We start from the raw sequence: 12,737 nt of genomic DNA, 5'->3' as shown, positions 1-12,737 counted from the left end.
CCAGCTTTGTATTTTTAGGCTTGGCTGAACATAGAAATTTTTTGTAAGTCAGTGAGGAAAGAAACATCATTTGGTAGTTGGAGGTAAGGGAAGCTAATAAGTTTTATTTTAAGGCTATCTGAGGATAATGAAGTGCAAATGTCCAGAACACAACTGAAACTTTGTGGTTCAAATATGACTAGCATAATGTTATGTTGCAGGAACTAGGTTAAGTCCGTTGTGTTATTGCCTATGTAATTTTGACTATCAGTACTTTTTGTTATTTTTTACTGAGCTTTGAAGTATCATTTTTCCAGGCAATTCTAATTCCTTTCATAAAACAACATTGGCCTAAATGGTCTTTTCCAGTATGCCAGGAGAGGATGGAAATAAAGTCAATATTTTCAATTTTTACGTATTGCTTACAATTAATACTATATTTTTGTATATATTTTAAAATATTTTTTTCCTATCAAAATAACACATTCCTTTCTAAGTCATGTATTTTACGAGGCATATGTTTACAATGATGAATATTAGAGATGCTTAAAATGGCAAGGATGACATTAGTAATTATAATTTGCAACATGTAAAACAAAGATAATTTGATTATCATCTGAAATGCCTTTCTTCTTTATAGAACCAAATTTAAGCAATTTGGATAAGCAGATTGGCAAATTGCTTAAAGAAAGTTTTCTGAATATTTAGGCAAACGTAACTATATTTATAGCCCATAAAGTTTTTCACCATATATATTTGATTAAAGATTTTGCTTGAAAGTTTTGATTGAAAGTTTGAAGTCTTCTTAAGTCACTTCAATGATAGTGACAAGCTTCATTGTAAAAGAAGTTATATGTGACTTAAAATTATGTATTTAGGAATTTGAAATAAAATTTTAGACTAGAATATACTTAACTATGAAATAACAGCTAGAACAAGTTATAAGATATACATGCACAGAAATGGAAGAACATTTATTTCGTAACTTGAAAGAGGAAGTAGTTCTGGTTTAATTGCTCAGAATTTTAACTCTAGTGTATTGTATGAATTTCTTTCATATACCTCTTGCTGTTAGACCTACTGCATGTTGTTGCAGGCTTTTCTTTCCAGTAAGTTTCCAGTAAGTTTGCTTGTCTCCTAAGCAAAGACTGATATTTCACTCTGCCTTTGTGGTCCTGTGCCCTCTATGTTGCCTTTTTTTTTTTTTTTTTTGAGACAAAGTTTCACACTGCTGCCAAGCTGGAGTGCAGTGGCACGATCTCGGCTCACTGCAACCTCCACCTCCTGGGTTCAAGTGATTCTCCTGCCTCAGCCGCCTGAGTAGCTGGGACTACAGGCACGTGCCACCATGCCTGGCTAATTTTTGTATTTTTGATAGAGATGGGGTTTCACCATGTTGGTTAGGATGGTCTCGAACTCCTGACCTCGTGATCCACCCACCTCGGCCTCCCACAGTGCTGGGATTACAGGTGTGAGCCACGGCGCCCGGTCGCCTTCCTGGTTTTTTGATTGAGAGTCTGAAGTTCCCTTTCCCTTCTTTCCTGCATATTCAACCCTTCAGTGTTCTCAACTTTAGCTTTGTATCCCATTTAGATTCAAAATATGGCAACTATCTTGATGAAGAAACTTGTATTTGTTGTCAGTCATAGCTCTAGTGTGACGTTGTCTCCTAGGCATCACTAGATTACAGGAGATTTTACTCTGTCTTTCCAGTCCAGACCTCTATCCTTTTGCCTGCTTCAATATTCAGTAAATATTTCATAGTAAAGAATCAGTGATGATGAGTTCAGGCTCCTCTGAGTTTAGGCTGAGGTTCAGGTTCAGAAGTTCAGGCTCCCTTCTCTCAGCCTTTATTCTCTCATAGTCATGCTATACCATGTGACTTTCAAACGCCCCACAAATTCCTTTTTCTCTTTGAATAATCTGTGACAATACCAGTCTTTAGCCCTTGCCCAGACTTAGTAAATGCCCACAGGAATGGAACACAGCTTGTAATCTCAATTTACATAGGAAAGTCTCTTCTACTTTTTGGAATTGAGCACAAAAATCCTCCTATTATTACCAATCTCTGATATCTTTCAAACAATAATTTAAAAATTTTACTATTTCTGAAATTTAATGCCAAGGTTTATCAAACCTTAACCGTTTATCAGTAATGGTTTATCAAAACTTACTCATTGGTGGAAATCCAGGAGTAGCTATTTTGATTCCAGATAAAATATGTTAAAACAAAAAGCAATTTAGAAGTAAATGGTCATGATCGGTCAATGTTTTTAAAATGTTTAATTAACCAGAATAATATGATAATTTAAATTTGTATGCACAGTTCCACATATATGCAAAGCAAATACTGACATAAATAACTTTAAGGAGAAAGAAACAAATTCAAGCGTAAAGATAAACATATATATTTAGATACATCTATTCTAAAGAGATCGAATAGAATAAACCACTTTATAATGTTACTTAGTAAGAAAAAAATGAGAAATGGCTTAAATGACAAATTTCAGAAATGAAAAGGACATTTCTACAGATCCTGAAAGCAAAAAGCAAACAGTTTTCATTATTAACAAATTTGAAATTTGAAAACTTAGGTGAAATGGACAACAAATCTCATTAAAGAAAAAAATAATCCAGAGTTGCTATCTCATCTTACAGTGTCCACGTTTCAACCAAAACTTATTAGTTATGTAAATATCAGCTATTAAAATTTTTTTCAAAAAATTAATAGAACTTATGATTAAATAATTAAAGAAAAACACGCTAGCAATGAGCCAATAGAGAATTTCAATAGGTAATAGAAGCAAGCAAAGAAACAAAAGAACAAAAATAATTCTAAAGTTGTAAAGTACAAAAACATAAATAAAAAATTTACTAACTGGGCTCAGGAGATTTGAGAGGACAGAAGACATAATTAATGAACTGAAAGATAGATCAATAGAAATCATTGAATATGAGAAACAGAGAACAAGATTGAACAGTATGAGTAGTTTGAGACCTGTGGGTCAAGGTCAAGTATTTCAGCATATGGATAATAAAAATCCCAGAAGGAGAAGTGAGAAAGAAAGAAGCAGAAAAGTATTTGAAGACATAATTGCTGAAATCTCTCCAAATGTAATAAAAAAACACTAATCTATGAATCCAGGAAGTTCAGTGAACTCCAAGTACAATATATTTAAGGAGAACTCACACTTACACACATTATAGTCAAACTAGTGAAAGAGAACAAAGGTAACATCTTGAAAGCAACAAGAAAAAGGAAACTTATGTAGTGGAAACAATATCACTAATTGTAGACTTCTCATCAGAATCAGTGGAAGTCAGAAATTAGTGAAGTGACATGCAAAAGGCTGAGAGTAAAAAATTTCAAGCAAAAATTCTATATTTAGTAAAACTACTATTCAAAATGAATATGAAACAAAAATATTTCCAGATCTTTTACCATAGCATGGTAAAGGAAAATTTTATTCTGAGACTAAAACTTGAGGTCAATCTTTATTTGCAATGTGCTACAACATGGCAGACAATTTAGGAATTGAATGCTCCATTCCTTTCTGTGGCTGAGGGGTTTACTTGTTGATGTTTTGTAACCAAGGTTTTTGAAGATCAGAGCCTACATGCAGTTTCACATGTCTGAGATCAGAGAGTATATGTAATTTCATATGTCAAAATAGCAGGGAACATTCAATGAAATTGGAAAAATTCTGAATGTGTATGAAATTGGGAGGTTTCATACCTCCTGAAACCTCTTGATTCTGGAAAAACTGAATTTTTCCAATTTCATTCAGTTGGAAATGCTGAATCTTTTTCATACTAATTCTGAATTTGTATAAAATCAGACAAAGAAACGTTAATCTCTTGGTCTATGGGGTTACAGGTCAGTCAGGCTTGAGTTTTAAGTGAGTTGTTGCATGGTATTGAGCATGTAGAATTTTACAGGGACTTTGACTTGACAGAAATGAATAAATTCAGAAGGTGTGTGATTTGGTTTTGCCAAAATACAAACAGGCTGACCCACCTTCCTTTGAAGTAGTTGAAACCAGTGAATTTTTTTTACACTTCCTGGAACATTGTCTTTATGTGATTCTCAACAACTTAACTACTTTTGATTTGTTTGTAGCTTAAAATACTAGAGACTTCCCTTTTAATATCCCATTAGCATCTCTCTTCAGGCAAGGGAGATATTACTGAGGGGTTCACGTAGTCCTATACCTAATAAAGTTAATAATGCCAATGGCAATGATGATAGCAATGAAAGCCAACACTGGTACTCCTTATGTATCAGAAAACATTTTAAGAATTTTATGCACATTAATTATACGAATTTTATGCTTCCTTATGTTATTTTAGGGTAGGGCTTTTGTTTTCCGGATGAGGAAGTCAGGACACTAAGCCTAGGACAAGGATTCATGTTCTAGCTAAAAAATGAGGCCAGGAAGATGAGAGCCAGACATTTTTAGCTTTTGTGTTGGGACCCAGATTCTCTGCTGTATAATGTGGAGTTTCCCAAATGCAAGAACAGGATTTAAATATTGGCATGAGAAAAAAGTCATGCAATAAGCCAAAAAGAAAAAAAAAAAAAAAAACATGAGAAATGTCTATTATATCCATTTTTCATGTCCCTTCTTTATTTTCTGTGATGTATAAAGAATCACCAACAAATTTGATGATCTCATCTACAAATACTATTTCCCTGACATGATATTCAACTGATTTAAGGTACTATACAGTACATAGATATTGTTTAAATTATTGTTACTAGACAGAATTTCAGATTTGTCCTATTAATCATCAGCTTAGGATATTTACTTGAAATGTTAATCTCTTGGTCAAATAAAATGAGAATTTAAGATGAGTAGAAAGAGGAAGGAACATCAGTAAAGTAGACAAGCAGGGAATAAATTTCAGAGAAGAATAAATATGCATAGGTAGAGGTTGTTATGAACAAGGGTAATATATATTGGATTAGTAGGAGAGGCAGTGAATCTACTGAATTTAAGGAAATAGTTTGACAAACTTTTCCAGGTGTGAACAAACTATTGTTGAAGAATACTGATCGCTGATGCAGTTTCTTGTCTTTGCTTCAAGTTATTAAAAAAATAGTTTCTGTATGGCAGTAGCCAAACTTATGAATTATATCCAGTCTAGGCACTGGAAGAAGAAATAGATGGTGACACCAGGTAGGGTGGTTTATGGGAAGTGGGAACAATAATGGTTTCTGATAAGAAAACTAAAGTCATAGTAGGCACAATCAAGGTCTTCGCAAAGCTTTCCTGTTTACACTGGGCATATTGTATGCACAGGATCTCTTTGTGTTTTTATAATCTCTTCCAGTTTCTTTTCACATACTATAGAGGCAGCCCCAAAAGATACACAAATCATCTATGGAAATATTGCCTCTATTGCTTATTTTCCACCTACCCTTACTCTATATACTCCTGATGCAGGCAAAAAGAAAATGGTTTCCAGCATTTCTTAGATGACTTACCTATCATGACATTTCATATTTAACATGGGACTCAAACCAGAAGTGGGGGTTTCATGTAAGAATCCCCTATCCTAGTCATGATCTTACCATATTTTGTGATTCTTTGGAAGTGGGAGGTAATGTTAGCATATGCTCGAGGGTGATAATATGGATGTAAGGAACAAGAGAAAATATGTTTTCTAAAATATGGCTCCTAGAGGGACTTCAAAAGTATGCTTTCTCAGTATCCAATTTTGTTTGACTTATTTGAAACTTTAAAATACTTCCCTGTTAGTTCAAACCCTGACTGTTCAGCCTTTTTTTTTTTTTTTTGCATTGAAATTAAGTTTTCTAGAATAGTAAGATTCACTTAACCCTTTTATAGAAACAGGTACCAAACTAAGTACTTTACTCATTTTAACTCATTTAATCCTCAGAATAATATTATGAAATAAGTACGATCATTTTTCTCACTTTACATATGCAAAAACTCAGGATCACAGAGGGTAAGTGGCTTGCTTGAGGTGACAAAGCTAGTCAGCAGCAGATATTTGGAACCTAGGAAATCTAATGCCAGAGTCCACGTGCTTCGCCGTAACACGTTCCTGCCTACTGGGAAATCATTAACACTTAAAAAGTTTTAGTCTTTATACATAATCTAGGTGAACAGATTTCAAAGGAATATGTTATAATTTGAGGAAAATTAGTTTTTAAAAGTTTTCACTGAGATAATTAGCTAATTGTTTAAGGCATTACTTGTCCAACAAATACATGGCACTTATATTTCATTTAGTTTAGTATTATTATTGTATTTATTAATATCCATGTGGGTTCATGTTGATTAAAAATGTTACTATGACTGCAGTTCATATAAAGAACCATAAATAATGAAAGAGGAAGCCTTCTAACTTAATTGTAATTATTAAAAATGAAATAAGCAGTCTCATTTTGTAGAATAAGTAAAGTATGTTCACTTAGAACAGTAAAGCAGGAATAGTTCTGCTGCCTAGGAAAACAGATAATCATTGTTCTCATTCTTGTCAGCAATTTGATTTTCATGATTAAATTGAATATATTTGATTTATATCATGAAAGCTGTTTTTTAAAGAAAATGATCCTAAAGTTCATACTTGTGTTTATTTTACTTTAATTTTGGCAAGTAAATTTACATTTTTATTAGGCATAGATTTAAGAATTCTTTTTTAAGTTTCTAGTTTTAATGTTTAATTAATAAAAGTTTTAGGATTTTTCTACTCATTACTTACTGTAACCATCCATCTGATATCTTCTTGGATATTTTCTATATAAGATATATTTATGCTCATCTATTAAAATTTTTTTCAGGTTATTCCAGCGCCAGGCAGCTATGATGTACACAAATCATATGAGATGTCCCAAGTTAAGCATAAATATATGCCACCTCGTAGTTTAGTGGCTAAAAGAAAACATGCCTCTTTTCTTAGTGCAACTCCTCGGTGCCTAGAAAAAATAACTGATGGGCCAGGTAAGTCTAGATAGTCCTTATAAAGCTACGAGGAAAAAAAATTCTAAGGTTTCCGTATTAAAATAGCTAGAATTATTGATAGGTTCGTGGAGACTGAAAAGTTAAGCAAAATAATTTATAACAAACCATTTTTCTCATCAGTGCTTTAACAAAATAACATTGAATTAATCAACATTATTTGAGGACCTGCTGTGTTGTACATCGTTTTACTTAAAGTCGCAGTTTCCAAGAACCCATCCATGATGTTATGTGAGGACTTACTGTAATTGTAAACACACATTTGCATTTACTATGCCTCTCTTAAGTGTGTAGGACAAGAACCAAAAAGAGAAAATACTTATTCAGTAGAAGATTTAAGTTATTTTTTCAAATGTAAGAAGATTTTGGGGGAGGGTGGGTTATGTCTCTTAATTTTACCAAAGACAATTTTACCACTTTTACTAAAACTAATAAAGTCACCCAGCATTCTATTAGGGAAAAAAAAAACCAGAACTCATAACATGCTAAAGTTGTAAGAGGAGAAAGGCACTTTACCCTCATTTGGAAAATAAGTCATATAGAAGATATACATTAAGCCAGTTGTACAGAATTATTTTTATTCTTTTTCCAAATATAAAGAAAGCAACTATATAAAAAGATAAACATTTATTTGAGCATTTACAATTCCAAAAATAATTTTAATTTTTAAAATTTGGATAGTCTTAGCTATCAGGAACCATTCTTGTTCTAAAAATGAATGCAGTAACTTTTGCTGGAAATGAAAATAAGTCAGTTATTATGCTATTTTACACAGGAAGACTAGATAGAGAACAAGAACAAACATTTTCAACAGTAATTTACAAGTGTATTCCCACTATGTAACCAAACTGTTGTAATGAATTTTTATGAGACTATGGAGAAAAAAAATGAAACAGAATGAAGAAACTCTTTTTTCCAAAGTTTTTAATGAAAAACTAAAACAGTAGAATATAACTTATCCAGCAAATAATACTTGGACAGCCTGAGAAACTGAGCTTTGTTTCTCACTGCCTTTTAAGAATCAGGCATATTGCCAGCCTATAGATCCATTTTAAGTTGAAATTTTACTTTTTATTTTCTTTTTCTTCTCGAGTTATTACACCATGGTTGATTTTGTGAGGTTTTAGCTTTGCTGTGAAGTAGGATTCAAACTCCTGTAGTGTGTCCCTGATTACACTCAAATGTGGTTACCCAGGGAAATAAGTTCTTTGAAATTTCAGCACCATTGCCATCATCAAGCACAATCAATTAAATAAGAAATAATATTAATCTCAGGGTCTCATGAAGTAGATTATGTTGAGTATCATGTTTCCTGATATTTTTTGTCTGTCTTCCTTTACTCTCCTTTGCATAAAAATTCTTACACATGGAATGCAAAGTAAGAGTTTCAGTTAAGTGCCAGGATTGAAAGACTTTTCATTGCTTCAGTATTTAGCATAGAGCAAGCAAATTAGCTAATTCTTTCATTAGTTTCTATTTTTCACAATTGAGATATTTGCCACCTACTTGCCTCATGAGAATACAAAAGATTAATGAGAACTATATTTCAAAGTCATTTTCAGAACCTTTGAAGCTCCTTTGAAGTATAAGATCTTATCATAATATGAAACATGTTTCTTCTTAACGTTAAGCCAACACTAGCTTCTAACAGAATTTGAGAGGTAAGGGAAATATCTTCATTTGGAAGACAGTTATTATTTGGAAGTCAAAGACATAGTGACTGTCAAAGTCACTGTACAACTGCAGAGTAGACAGCTTGTGAAATGAAAAGAGCTTATCACGTTGGTTAATACCAGTAATTCATGAAGTTTGCTATCCTGCATCTTAAAGTGGCCCATACTTCAAAGGGATAATAGCAGAAACCCCACATGCCTCTATAATCAACACATTAGAAAAAGCCATATGGACCTCTGAGGCTATTATCTGATATCATGATATATGAAATTTTATATCCTCTGACTTGTAGATATTATAGTAATTATAGAATTATTCTTTTAAATTTAATCTGCTACCTTAAGGTATACCATCCAAAATACTGCTCTAACATAGATTTAGTAGGTGCCCAGGGCCAGTTCAATTAATATCATGCTGTATTCTGGTAATTGAAGATTAACTTTCCTTTGTCTAGACTCTGTTACATTGATCTAATCAAGGACAAGATTCAAGTGCGATATTATCAAGTCTCTAAATAGGTTCCTAATTTTTAAATAGAGTTTTACTTTTTTTTTTGATCAATATAACAAAGAATTGTCTATTCTTTTTAATATTAATATATACATACTAATTGTTTTTGCTTTAAAATGAAAATAATCCATTTTTGTTTGTAATTTTGACTCTAACTTTTGCTAGAGACAGCTAATACATGACATCATTTGATTTTTAAAAAATCATTATATAATCAAAAGATCTAGTGATAATAATTCTATTTGTTATATGCTGTGGGTCAATGTTTATCTTATGAATGATGGCCTTTCATATCATAATGTTCTTAGTAACAAAATAAGAAAAGAAGTTTCTTTACCCTATTATTTCTCTATTAAACATTGGTAATTTTGTTTTGCTTTAATAGCAATGGAAAGACCTTTTTTAGTTGGATGCAAAATTTCTTATACATCAGATAAAATTATTTAGTATTGTTATATGTATGCATATGTGTACACATAAATGAAACTATAAGATTGTCTGACTTAATTTGGAGAGCATGATATGCATATTTGTTACTTGGATCATTACATTACTAGAAAGAATGCTGTGCCTCATAGAACTTAAAAATGTACATTGTTATCTTTCTATCTATATAGAGAATTATTGGGAAATTAAAATTGATTACTGGATATCTTACATTTTTAGGTAAAAGTGTTAAGAACCGAGGTTGATGCATATGTGAATAATTATAATCTCATGGGATTTATGGAACTTATAAGACATTTAATAACTCACGTTCTAGCCATGTATTTATTTCAAATTATTTTAGATCTTTATTTAGAAATATGAAAATGGTTTTATTTATAAGTGAAGTTTTTTGGAATATACTTAAGAGGGACAAAAGTCATTTTCATTAGTCTAAATTAAAGAAGGAAATAGTACATCCACAATCAGTGTATTGTATATCCTTTAGTGTTGTGTGACTAATAAAACACAGTAGAATTGTTTAATGAAGAAATAATTAAATTAGGCATATCACATTATAAAGCAGTCTTTTCTTATTACACCAAGTTTTAATTAATGGATATGTAAATCATTTTGTGATTGATCCAACTCAGGTAAAGTGAAATTGTTAAGTGGAAAAGTATTTAAGCATCACTTTATCTCTCATATTGACATGTTTTTAGTCATGGGTTGGGGGCAGGGGTATGCTTGACAAATTTAAAAAGAAAATGGATATAAACATCATTGAGAGCGTGGAAAATTGAGGACCCTCATACACTGTGTTGAAAGTGTAAATTTATATCAGTGTTTCTTAAGGGCAGGTTGGCAAACTGTTTCAAATATTAATGCCATTTGACCCTAGAATTCTGCTTCTAAGATCATCCTAAGGCAATTATTAATACCAAAACTTAAACATCAAGGACTTAATGAAAAGAGTAATAAAAAGTTCAAAATGTCCTAAATGGAAAGAAAAGTGGAGTTTAGTTAATTTTGATACATAACTGACTAGAGTCCTATGAAAATATTACAAATGTTATATGATTTTTTAAACATGGGAAGATCTTGGTAACAAGATAGGATTAATCTATTCAATCAATTAACAAATATGTACTGAGACTATCTTATATATTAAGCACTCTTCCAGGGACTTGTGAAACAGTAAATATTCTTGTTTCATAGAGCTTATTTTTAATTTTAATTAATAATATATTTTATCAACTAAATATTAATTTATTGTTATTTATTATCAGTTAATAATTAAATATTGTTAATATTATAAATTAATAATGAATAATATATGCTGTGATACAGTAAATATTCTTGTTTCATAGAGCTTAATTTCAGATATAAAAGACATTTAATAAATGAAGAGGTAGATTGATAAACAGAAAGAGGAAGAAGGAAAATCAAGCATTTTTAAATTCCATGGGGGCACAAACAAGAGGTAAAAGGATTGAGAGTTTAGAGTGGATGGTGAATCAGTTCCAAATAATGTTAATGGGGAAGGCTTCACTGAGAAATTAATAAAGACATACCTTGGCAATATGGCTTAGTTTGGTTACATACCGCTGCAATAAAACTAAGATTGCAATAAAGCGAGTCACATGAGTTTTTTGATTTCCCAGTACATATAAAATATGTTTATACTATACTATAATCTACTAAGTGTGCGATAGCATTATGTCTAAATAAAACAAAGTAAATGACTTAATTAAAAACGCTGAATTGCTTAAAAAAAAATGCTAACAATTATTTGAGCTTTTGGCGAGTCTTCTTTTTCTCCTGGAGGGTCTTGCTTTGATGTTGGTGGCTGCTGAATAGTCAGAATTTTGTTTACTAAAGATTGGGGTGGCTCTGGAAATTTCTTAAAATAAGACAATGATGAAATTGGCCACACTGATTGACCCTTCCTTTCATGAGATTTCTCTGTGGCATATGATGTGACCTGACCTGATAGCACTTGACTCACAATAGAACTTCTTTAAAAGTGCAGTTAATCCTCCCTAACCCTACCACTGTTTTATCAACTAAGTTTATCCAATATTCGAAATCCCTTGTTGTTATTTCAACAGTGTTCACAACATCTTCACCAGGAGTAAATCCCATCTCAATAAACCACTTTCTTTGCTCATGCACAAGAATCAACTCCTCATCCTTTCAAGTTTAATCATGAAATTTTAGCAATTCAATCATCTCTGGGCTCCACTTCTAATTCTAGTTATCTTGCTATTTCTACCATATGTGCAGTTACTTCCTCTACTGAAATCTTGAACCCCTCAATTCATGAGGAATGGAATCAACCTTTTTCAAACTTCTGTTTATGTTGATCTTTTGACCTCTTCCCATGAATCATGAATGTTCTTAATGATACCTATAATGATATAGCCTTTCCAGAAGGTTTTCAATTTACTTTGCCCAGATCCCAGAGGAGTCATTCTGTATGGTGGCCATAGCCCTACAAAATGTATTTTTAAAATAAGACTTGAAAGTTGAAATTAGTCTTTGATCCATGGGTTCAGAATGGATGTTGTATTAGCAGGCATGAAAATAACACTAATTTCCTTGTGCATCTCCATCAGAGCTCTTGGGTGACAAGGTGAATTATCAACAAGTAGTAACACTTTTATTTTGTAAGTGAAAGAAAGTTTATTAAGAAAATAAAGGAATAAGGAATGGCTACTCCATAGACAGAGCAGCCCCAGTGGCTGTTGGTTGCCCATTTTTACAGTTATTTCTTGATTATGTACTAAACAAGGGGTGGATTATTCATGAGTTTTCTGACATTTCTTAGAACTGAGTATTCCTTCCATTTTTAGACCATATAGGATAACTTTATGCATTGCCATGGCATTTGTAAGCTGTTGTGGCACAGGTGGGAGTGTATCAGTGAGGATGACCAGAGGTCATTCTCGTCACCATCTTGGTTTTTGGTGGGATTTAGCTGGCTTCTTTACTGCATTCTGTTTTATCAGCAAGGTCTTTGTGAACTGTATGTTGTGCCAACCTCCTATCTAATCCTGTGAATTAGAATGAGCAACTTACTGGGAATGCAACCCGGAATGTCTCAGCCTGATTTTACCCAACCACTACTTAAGATGGAGGCATTCTGATTCAAACGCC

General features: G+C 32.3%; 1 protein-coding gene across 1 annotated transcript in view; it reads left to right on the top strand.

The window, feature by feature from the left end:
- STPG2 (sperm tail PG-rich repeat containing 2) overlaps positions 1 to 9,216 on the top strand; it is a 280,442-nt gene extending 271,226 nt beyond the window's left edge. The window contains exon 11 of the mRNA XM_031664617.1: positions 6,791 to 9,216. Coding sequence (XP_031520477.1) covers positions 6,791 to 6,964 — 174 coding nt within the window. The 3' untranslated portion in view covers positions 6,965 to 9,216. The remainder of the gene's footprint in view (positions 1 to 6,790) is intronic.
- The last annotated feature ends 3,521 nt before the right edge of the window (positions 9,217 to 12,737 follow it).

The sequence above is a fragment of the Papio anubis genome, chromosome 3 (assembly GCF_008728515.1).
Source record: "Papio anubis isolate 15944 chromosome 3, Panubis1.0, whole genome shotgun sequence".
NCBI lineage: Eukaryota > Metazoa > Chordata > Mammalia > Primates > Cercopithecidae > Papio > Papio anubis.
Note: the sequence above shows the minus strand (reverse complement) of the source record. Positions and strands in the feature narration are given on the sequence as shown.